The 12,162-nt window shown below is 28.5% G+C and overlaps 1 protein-coding gene across 1 annotated transcript; it reads left to right on the forward strand.

Moving 5' to 3' along the window:
- Positions 1 to 10,580: 10,580 nt before the first annotated feature.
- LOC142556865 (putative calcium-binding protein CML45) lies at positions 10,581 to 11,189 on the forward strand. Its single transcript, XM_075668362.1, has one exon. It carries the CDS (start codon positions 10,581 to 10,583, stop codon positions 11,187 to 11,189), a length of 609 nt encoding a protein of 202 aa, XP_075524477.1.
- The last annotated feature ends 973 nt before the right edge of the window (positions 11,190 to 12,162 follow it).

Raw genomic sequence — 12,162 nt, forward strand, 5'->3', positions numbered from 1 at the left:
TATTATTCTTGTTTAAAGAGTTAAATGGTGTTTAATGATTTCAAAGTCATGTTTTACAGAGAATGATATGTATAGATTGTTATGTAAGAGTTCCACTTGCTGAGTTTTTATAATCATTCCAGTTATTTCATGTGATGCAGATAAGAGCGACGAGCCAGGACGTTGATTGGAGCCGGGGTCATATGCATACAAGAGATGTTTTGCTAGCATTTTGACATGATCAAAAATAATATTTTGTATTTTGATGCAACACTTGATTGATCATGTATATACTTTTGATTGTAAATATTTATGTCAAGAAAATTTTAAAATCCTTCTTCCCTCTAAGTAAATTTTTAATATTCCGCTGTGTTATTTTATAAAATCTGTCGAGGGTGTTACAGTATTCTTCCAAGAAAAATTAATATGATTCCACCATCCTGGATTGTATGTGGAGCTATATGGATTAGATTGCTCTCTCCATTGATTTTCAGGGAAATTCACTGTTTCTTCATTAAAAAACGGGTTGTTTCTAAATGACTATTCATTGGACTTGATTTGCTTGATTCGGTTGCAATTGAGAGAATTTATGAGACAAACCATCAATCTTAGCAGTATGTGCATTCAATACATCTATTTCAAGGACTCCAGCTTTTTTCTCTCGTTTAACATCTGGCCAATTCTCATTTTTTTCAGCCATATTCAAAATTATTTCCAAGGCAACTCATGGGGTCTTCCTGTATAAACTACAACTTGCTGCCGCATCTAGCATGGAACGCACAGAAGAATCAACTCGATTATAGAAAATCTGAACTTTCTTGGATAAAGAGAAACCATGTTGAAGACACCTCCTCAACATCTGCCTAGATCTTCCCCAAGCTGTATGTATTGTCTCCCCATCCTTCTGCCAAAAAGACAAAATATCCATATGCGGTTGTGCTAGCTTGGTGGGAGGAAAATACTGATTTATGAATGTTTCCACCAAACATTCCATGTAGTAATAGAGGCAGTTGGCTGATCCCTGAGCTATTCATCTGCTTCATTATGCAATGAGAAAGGAATAGTCTCAATCTTATGGCATTCGTGCTCACTCCATTAAATTTGATCGTGTCATATATAAATAAGAATCCCTACATATATGCATTAGGATCATCAGTCTACGATCCTCCAAATCACTTGTACTGTATCATTTGAATGATAGATGGCTTTACTCAAAAGTGTTTGCTTCTACAGTAGGATGAGTGATGCTCTAACCATAACCTCGAGTAGTTTGTCTAGTAAGATCATAGAAAATGCGATCATCTTCCTCGACCATTGCTTCGATCCTTGGTTTTTCGATTTCAACCTTGTCCTCTGCTTTGAAATCTTCTTCCAGAGTATGATGATTGCTCCTTTTGTGCTCTACGTCTACGTCTGTAAGTATTCTCAATCTCTGGATCAAAAAGTTCTGGTTCTATGTCTCCTATAACACGGCTCATGCGCTGCTAGATAACACCTGGAAATAAAAATAAACAAACTTTAAACATATGAATATTTTTAAAATCGACAAAACTAAATAACAGCCAAATCTCAAGAAAATAATAAATCATAATATGAACCCCGACAATGGCACCAAAAACTTGACGATGATTTCAGTTGAGAATAATTTTAGCAAACGGACTAGGTCAAATAATAGTAATTGGATGATGAGTCCATGTTTAAATACTAGAATATCAATTAATTTTCATGATTTAAGCTAATCAATGTTTAAATATTAGAATATGTCAAGTAATAGTAATAGGTCAAGTAATACGCTAATCAATGTTTAAATACTAGAATATGTCAAGTAATAGTAATAGGTCAAGTAATACGCACAAAGATCAATATTTAAATACTAGAATATGAATTAATTTTCCTAATTTAGGCTACTCAAATTCAAGTGAGATGAGATAAATTTATTAAAACTAAAATAAACAATTAAAATAAATTAACTAAAGCAGAAAAATCCAGACTAGTAATTTAGATGAAAATTCAAATTCTTAAAAAACGACTAAGGCGCACAACGGTAGCGAGACAAGTTTATAGTCTACGTGTCAAATTCAATAAATTAATTATTTAATTCACGACAAAATTCTCAAGATTATTTGTTAAATGATTTCTAAAATTAGTAAACCTAATTAAATCTAACAGTCTAATTATTCCTAACGGAATTTAATTAGAATCAACTGCATTAAGTCGCTGTGAAATTTCAGTTTTTCAACCTAAAGTCGTAAATTGAAACTGAATACTACTATTATAGTCAATTTTACTATTTGTTGATTGATGTAGTGAAGCAAATATTAATATATCGCCTTCCGGTTTTAGATTAACCAAAAAATATTCAATTTAATTGGTCATATTAAATAACACATATTAAAACGACATTAATCAATTAATCAAAATAAATAGTAAAATCGAATCAAACTCAAAACATAATAAATAACTTGCCTCGACCCTATCGTGATCTTAATCTATAAAAATCTACTTCATAAGTTCAAAACAAAAGCGAAAAGTCATGTTTACATTCATAAGATAAAACATAATCTACTCATATGATCATAGGCACTCCGCGTGTCTAAATACCACTGATTAATTGGACTTTCTTGGTATATTGATAATCTCTCTTCTGATAGCTTGCAGGAGTTGCAAGCCACTGATTAAGCATACATAACAAGCTATCTTGTGACTTCTCTTATATTGCTTAGAAATCTTCTAAATGTTGAACCTTTCAAAGCTTGTTTGGATGTAAAGATCTTGTCCGATCAGTTAGAAAAATTGTAAGAGTTGAATTCTATTTTCACACAATGAGATCTCTTCAAACTTATTGACTCTTTCTGAGAAGCTTCTGGTCTTCTGGTATGGTATTTTGATCTTGTCTTGAGATATCCGACTAGAACTATGATAAAATATGCTCGAACACAACTAATATTCGAATGAAATGATATTCAAGAAACTAAGAAAAGTTGGCTAAATTGCTTGAAAATTGGTTTTTCAAAAATATAATAAAAAATTACATACGTGGGCTGACGTATTAGAATGATGTCATTGTTTTCATATTCCCTCTTCAAAAATATATAATTAATATAACTGTAAATTATGAAGAAATTAAGAACCGCCGTCTAATTAGGCCGAATGTAAAATATCATTATGATATCCAACTCATGTCGACCAGATCCCAGCGTTAATGATATTTAAAATACCATAAATTTATCCAAGTCATGTCGACTTATTTTCCATATTTATGATTAATAATTAAAGAAAATTTCTACCAATTAAAAGCATATCTTAATAACACATTGACATAAACTTGTGTGAGATGGTCTCACGGGTCGTATTTTGTGAGACGAATATCTTATTTGGGTCATCCATGAGAAAATATTACTTATGTTAAAAAATATTACTTTTATTGTGAATATCGGTAGGGTTGACCCGTCTCACATATAAAGATTTGTGAGACCGTCTCACAAGAGACCTACTCACATCATATTTCATAATTTTTAGTATCAATAAAACCAAAATATTAGAGTTTATTGATATATCATTTAGTATATTTACATGTATATAATTTATTGTTCTCAAAATTGGAAAAAAAAAACATACTGTAATTAAATTTAACTAAGATAATAATTTGAGACTAAATTCTTATAAATCAGTATTATTATTACGGTAAATTCCAAAAAAATACATCTGCCAATCTTTCAATTAAGATTCAGTACCTAGTCATAATTTTTTAGAAATCAGTACCTGACAAATCTATGCTTTTAGTTTTAACTCCTCACAAAGCAAAAGTTACATTTTTACCCTTTATTATTTAAATAAATATATTATTTTAGTCACAAAAATTACATGTATCTTCTTCATTTAAAATATAATTTTATAAAAAATTTGTTTCTCAATTATCATGGAATAAAAATAAATACTTATTTTGATATATATAAAGTACCTATTATAGGTTTTCAGATACTTGATTTCGCTCTTTGAATACTCCAAATATATAAGAAAATACTATATTTTCGAGCATTCAACATAAATTCTGTCATTGTTAGTCTTTTCATGAAAAATGCATTAGGATGACTTATTCATGTCATTTTATTTAAAAAAAACATAGATCATCACTCATCTTGAAATAAAATTAAGTATTTATTTTGACCTACAAAATACCTATTTTGGAGTTTCAAATGCTTGATTTGACTATTTTGAATAATTCAAATGTGTAAGAAAATACTGGATCTTCGAGCTATCACAATAAATTCAATAATTGTTCGTCTTTTCATTGAAAATGCATTAAGATTACTTATTCATGTCATCTAATTTTTGAAAAAACATAGTTTCTCACTCATTGTTGAATTAGAAAAAGTACTTATTTTGATCGATAAAATACTTATTTTGGGGTTCCAAATATTTGATTTGGCTATTTGAATACTTCAAATGTGTAAGAAAATACTTAAGATTCAAGTAATATTAAGTGACTTTTTGATGGTGTCATTTTTGAAGTTAAAATGTGATACGTAAATTGGTACAAAGAATATCTAATTAGAGTCTAAAAATACATGATTTTACCCCGTAAATACTCATATATAATTATTTGAGGATGCCAAAATATAATTTGAAGTTAATATTAATTGACACCGATGATATATTTGTGAAGTAAAAATGTGATACTTAAATTAATACAAATAATACATAATTCGAGTCCACGAATACTTGATTTTACCGTTTAAATACTCAAATTCGATTAAGTATGTAAAAATATATAGTTTGAAGATAATATTGAATGTTCTTTGATGATAATATTTATGAATAACAAACGTGCTACCTAAATTGGTACAAATAGTACCTAATTTGATTTCACATATACTTGATTTTATCTTTTTAATACTCAAATTTGATTATTTTGGGATATAAAATAATATAGTTTCAAGTAATATTGAGTGACTTTTGATTTGTCTTTTTTGAAATTAAAATGTGATACCTAAATTAGTACAATAAGTATCTATTCGAGTCTACCAATACTTAATTTTACTCCCTAAATGAGAAGTACTTAATTTGAGCAAATACTTGATTTCGTAAATGAGATACTCACAATATGTACTAAAATACTAGATATTCGAATAAGCAACGTAAGTTCACCAAGTGTTAGGTATTTTTATGGAATATACATTTGGATGACATATTCATCTCATTTAATATTTTTTTATAAAAAAACAAATTATCAACTAAGAATGAAAATTTTAATGTACTTATTTTTACTTAAGAAATACCTAATTTGAGTTTGCAAATACTTGATTTCGTAAATGAGATACTCAAAATATGTATTAAAATACTGGATATTCGAATAGGCAACGTAAGTTCACCAAGTATTGATATTTCCGTATAATAAGTATTTGGATGACATATTCATCTCATTTAAAAAAATTTTTATAAAAGAAAAAACAAATTCCCAACTAAGCATGAAAATTCTAAAGTACTTATTTTACTTGAGAAGTCCCTAATTTGAGATTAAAAATATTTGATTTAGTATATGAGATACTCATAATATGTAATAGAATACTGGATATTCGAATATGAAACGTAAGCTCACCAAGTGTTTATCGTTCCTTGGAAGATGCATTTGGATGACATATTCATCTCATTTATTTTTATTTTTTTGTAAAAACAAAAACAAAAACAAATTCTCAACTAAGTATTGAAATTTTAAAATACTTAGTTTTATTTGAGAAGTATCTAATTTGAGTTTGCAAATACTTTATATCTTGAATAAGATACTCAAAATATGTATTAAAATACTGGATATTCGAATAGGCAACGTAAAATCACCAAGTGTTGATCTTTCCATGGAAGATGCATTGATACGAAGAGTATCTAAATTGATGAAGTTAAAATATGGTAGCTAAATTGGTACAAAGAGTATCTAATGCGAGTTCGCAAATACTTGATTTTACTCCCTAAATTCTTATATCCAACTATTTGAGGATGTCAAATTATATAGTTTGAAGTTAATATTGAGTGGTCTTTGATGATGACATTCGTGAAGTAAAAATGTGATACCTAAATTAATACAAATAATATCTAATACGAGTCCACAAATACTTTATTTTACTATTTAAATACTCAAATTCGATTATTTGATGATGCCAAAATATATAATTTGAAGTCAATATTGAGTGCCCTTTGATGATGAGATCCGTGAAATAAAAATGTGATACCTAAATTGTTACAAGTATTACATAATTAGATTCCACTGATAATTGATTTTACCTTTTTAAAACTCAAATTTGATAATAAGTATAATGAAAGAATATTGATACATATAATGAATGATTACCAATAAATATTATGAATGAATACTAATGAAGATGATATCCAACGAAGTATTGCCTTGTCATTTAATGAATACCAACAAGTATTGTGAATGAATATTAGTGGTATTATAAATTAATACTCACAAGTATAAAGAAAAAAATACTAATAAGTATAATGAATAATTACCAATAAATTATATCAAATAAGTATAATTGTCAAATAAGTCATTCCATGAATATAAAAAAGTACTGTAAATTAATATTTATAAGTATTTTATAAATAATTAATCTTAGAATCGATAGCTATGCTTAAAGTGCAAACTTCAAGCTCATTTACGAACTATGTTCATAATGTATCTCCCAATTAGTCCATGATGAATAATGAACTATGTTTATTTATTTAAATGACATGAATAAATATCCTAATGAATTTTTCATGGAAAGATTGCATATTCGAATATCCAGTATTTTAATGCATATTGTGAGTATCTTATTTACGAAATCAAGTATTTGCAAACTCAAATTAGATACTTTTCAAATAAAACTAAGTACTGTAAATTTTTCATACTTATTTGAGAATATTTTTTACCAAAAAAATATTAAATAAGATGAATATGTAATCTAAATGTATCTTCCATGGAAAGACCAATACTTGGTGAACTTATGTTGCATATTCGAATATCCAGTAGTCTATTACATATTATTAGTATCTCGTGTACCAAATCAAATATTTGCAATATGATATTAGGTACTTCTCAAGTAAAATTAAGTATTTTTAAATATTCATGCTTATTTGAGAATTTGTTTTTTTTTTTAAATATTAAATGAGATAAATATGTCATCCAAATGCATTTTCCACATAAATACCAACACTTGGTGAACTTACGTTGCATATTCGAATATCCAATATTCTATTACATATTATGAGTATCTCATTTACTAAATCAAGTATTTGAAATATGAAATTATTTACTTCTCAAGTAAAACTAAGTATTTTAAAATTTTCATGCTTATTTGAGATTTTTTTTTACAGAAAATATATTAAATGAGATAAATATGTCATCCAAACGAATCTTCCATGGAAAGCCAACACTTGGTGAGCTTACGTTGCATATTTGAATATCCAATACTCTATTAAATATTATGAGTATCTTTTGTACCAAATCGAGTATTTGCAATCTCAAATTAGGTACTTCTCATCCAAATGCATGCATATTTCATGAAAATACAAATACTTGGAGAACTTACGTTGCTTATTCGAATATCCAATATTTTAATACTTATCGTGAGTATCTCATTTACGAAATCAAGTATTTGCGAACTCAAATTAGGTACTTCTCAAGTAAAACTAAGTACTTTAAAATTTGCATACTTATTTGAGAATTTGGTTTTTTAACAAAAGATATTAAATGAGATTAATATGTCATCCAAATGCATTTTTCATTGAAATACCAATACTTGATGAATTTACATTGTTTATTCGAATATCCAGTATTTTAATACATATTGTGAGTATCTCATTTACGAAATCAAGTATTTGCGAACTGAAAATAGGCATTTCTCAATGTAAAACTAAGTACTTTAAAATTTACATGCTCAGTTGGGAATTTGAATTTTTTTTTTACAAAAAAATATTAAATGAGATGAATATGTCATCCAAATACACATTTCATGAAAAGACAAACAATGACTGAATTTATGGTGATCGTTCAAGATCCAGTATTTTCTTACATATTTGGAGTATTTAAAGAGTCAAATCAAGTATCTGAAATTTAAAAATAGATATTTTTTATGTCAAAATAAGTACTTAATCTTATTTTAATGATGAGTGATGAACTATATTTTTTTAAAATAAAATGACATGAATAAGTCATCATAATGTATTTTTAATGAAAAACCAATAACGACTGAATTTATGGTGATTGTTCGAAAATATAGTATTTTTTTACACATTTGAAGTATTCAAATAACAAAATCAAGTATCTGAAACCCCATAATAGGTACTAATATTTTGGTAGATGGAAAACACACAATTAATTTGGTGGATAAAATTATATATTTATTTAAATAATAAAAGGACAAAAATGTAAAATTATCTTTGTAGGTAGTTAAAACTAAGTTTGTAGTGTTGTCAGGTATTGATTTGTAAAAAAAATCTTTTAGGTACTGAATCTTAAATGAAAGATGTGTAGATGTATTTTTTTCAAATTTGCCCTTATTATAATACCTTTTTCCGAGAATAGATAATTGTCCATTCTAAGCAAGAGATCGAAACATTTTTACACCATTATCACTAACTATAATAATAATGAATTGAAAGATAATATTAATTATTTGCGGAAATAGTTATCTTGATAAGAAAACATGTTATTGAAGTTTAATATATTCTATGTTTTAAATATTTGAATTATATTATTTTAATCACCAATCGATCCTTTCCGGAGAATTAGATGGTCAATTTTGATATTGAAAATCATATTTTTGAGGGTTGGTTAATAGGTACAACCCTTGTAACGAAAAGGGAAAAAAAAAATTTTGATACCATCGTATTATCAATCAGATCAATGCAGAAGAAATGAATGCAAAGTTCCATCGTTGAATGACAAATAGTTTCTGATAAAATGCCAATCAATCATATTTCAAATTGGGAAAATTGCATTTTTGGTTATCAAGTTTGTCTATTTACAATTTCGATCTTCGATTTTGTCAAATTTAAGTTTTAATCAGATATTTTTTTGAGCAATTTTAAACGTTAGTATGTTTACAATTTTGGTCTTCGATGTTGTCAAATTTCAGATTTAATTCGATATTTTTTTGAGGCAAAATTAATCCTTTTTTCCAATATGTCTTAATATGAAGCCAATGCAACGCTGTCACATCAACAGTCCCGACGAAAAATGTCGAAAATTTCCAAAAAAACAAAAAATACAGGACTGAAGCTTAAATTTGATAACACATAGTATGAAAAAGTGCAAAAAGGAAAACCAATCATACTGGATCCAAAATGTAAGTTTTCCCACAAAATTTACCATGAAATTAAGTTGTTTCATAATTTATAATTTAATTATATAAATATAAAGATGAAATATTTTTTTTATTTTTTTATATTCGATGACTCCAATTTTCACACACATAAATTAAATTATTTAATATATATATAAAATATTTCTGTAAAGATTTTTTATTTATATTTCTACTTATTTAATGATATATACGGTATCTGATCGACAATACATCATAAAATTTAGTTGATTTTAAATCAAGTGGATAAATGGTCTTTTGAGAAGAACTATTATGTTTATTGATATTTTAGGTTTTTTGGTGTGAAAAATTATAATATAAATTTTTAAAATAAAATTAACATTACAAAGAGTATTCCAGATATGAAAGCCTTTTTTAAAATCAAGTCTTTCCACTACTTTCCCAACAAAGTAATGACAGCTGACTCTTTCACACTAGATTGACTTCGTCTAATATAAAAATCATACGTCAAAATGTGAATTTACACAATTTATTTGAGTGTATGTGAAGTTTGAAACTATATTCACAATCTCAAAATAGAATGATAGAAGTATCATGATTAGGTCTCTTGTGAGACAGTCTCACGAATTTTTATCTGTGAGAGAGGTCAATCCTACCGATATTTACAATAAAAATAATACTTTTAGCATAAAAAAGTAATAATTTTTTTATGGATAACCCAAATAAGAGACCCGTCCCACAAAATACGATCCGTGAGACCGTCTCACACAAGTTTTTGTCAAGTATCATATGTTCATGTCGACAATAATTATGGCACTAAATTTTATAAATTGAAAAATAATGACATCACATGATCGATATTTTTGTAATATAACTCTCTCTCCATCCCATATATAATTGAGATATCTTAACTAAAAATAACACCGACTTCATTATTTCAACTTAGGATTCAAGTTATACTACTTTCTTGGAAATTACACCTTAAGTTCCCAATATTGAAAGAAACCAGAAACTCACAACACTTTTCTCCGCATTTTCTCCCCTCAATTTGATTACATCTACACAACGGGACATAGTAGCACAACTAAAAATTCTTCGTTGTTACATCATTAAACCTTGTCTTCTTAAAGTTGACAAAACAAAGAACTTTCCTTACAACATCCATTGTGCGATTTTATACACGCTAGCCTGTTCTGATGTATATATATTATATCTTCTTATGGTGATCGAACATATCAAACACCAAGAAGAATATCCAAGAGAGAGAGAGAGAGAGTTGGGGAGACTGAAATTCGAGTAATGGAGTATCTTGAAAGCAGTATTTTTTCCTTTCCAGCATTTTGGCTAATGTACATGTTAAAAAACATCTACTTGGACATCGAGAATCGTTTTTCAAGATTCGATCTGTTCCTACAAAGTGTTCCAAAGTTTTTGTCAACCAAATGGAACAGCTTTGGGGGCAAGAAAACTCAGGTATCCAATTCTTCCGAGGCCCGCCAGCAAGGGCCGATTCGCGATAACAGATATTCCGAAGTGGAGAAGATGTATATCTCGGAAATCAACTTGGTCATGAGTAGATTAGGAGTGTGGTGTGCAATGGAGGAGGCTGAAAATAGGCATAATAATAAGCTTTATGGTGAAGATGATTTCTTGACATTGTTTGATGAAGAAGAGCCCAGCCTCGAGGAAATTAAGGAGACTTTCGAGGTTTTCGATTCGAACAAGGATGGATTCATAGATTGTAGTGAGTTGAGGAGAGTTTTGTGTGCTCTGGGATTTAGACAAGGGTGTGATTTGGAGGATTGCAAGAGGATGATTCGAGATTTTGATGTGAACGGAGACGGGCTCATTGATTTCCGTGAGTTTGTCATATTCATGGAGAAATGCTTCTCAAACGCTAAGGGATAAATTCGATCGTAGCACGTCGTCCTATGTTTGTGTTATATGAGACTGATCAACATCGATCAGCCCTATATGACCTACACTTGGATCGTGGATTATGCCCTTCGAGTCGTACTCCGAATGACAAGATCGAATTTTCTCGTTTGTTCGATACTTTAGTACTATTTCATATTATTTACCTTAAAGTTGGTGTTCAGCGAGCCAACTTGTTGTTTGAACTCAATTGATTCTAATATAAAAATAATTTTTATTTTAATAAAAAATTACGGTTCTAATTTATTTTATGTGTATACACATGAAAACTATATAGATAAAATCCTTGAATATATAATAACTACCACGAGGTATGCCTCTCAATGTAATATCATGAAATTTATTAAGAAGTGTACAATCTATTCTAAATAGGTTCCTAATCGAATTAGCCGCCTAAAATAAGGATAAATATCGCTTGAACTTGAGACTAACATATGTTATGTAAATGTCATGTTATATTAGTAAGGGCATAGAGATGTCAATTCATACAGATGAGTGATCATTTGATAATTCAATGCACAACCCTCCCTCAAACTGTCTAAGTGATTATCATTTATCAAGTGGAATATTTTGCAGTTATGGTTGTACATCATTAGTCCTTTAATCATGGAGAACATAGAGGCTCTACGTACTAGCATGGTCTTTGATCTGTTTACCGACTTCATTGAAGGTCATCAGATGGAGAAATTGTGTGTAGCTTCAAAATACGTATGAGCAAATACATTGTAGTCGAGGATTTACCGTTTGCCTACATGTAAAGATATCCTATGTGATCTGTTGAGTTAATAATGCAAGGAATCTCTAATAAGAGTAAGACATGTACATTTCGGAAAGGTGTTTCCTCAGTTGTACATACCAATACCATGTCACTAATATTACTCAAAGATACATCACATCGTTATCGAATTCATATGCAACCTCGATATACTAATGGTTGCATATTCGA

The sequence above is a fragment of the Primulina tabacum genome, chromosome 9 (genome assembly GCF_025594145.1).
Source record: "Primulina tabacum isolate GXHZ01 chromosome 9, ASM2559414v2, whole genome shotgun sequence".
Taxonomy (NCBI): Eukaryota; Viridiplantae; Streptophyta; class Magnoliopsida; order Lamiales; family Gesneriaceae; genus Primulina; species Primulina tabacum.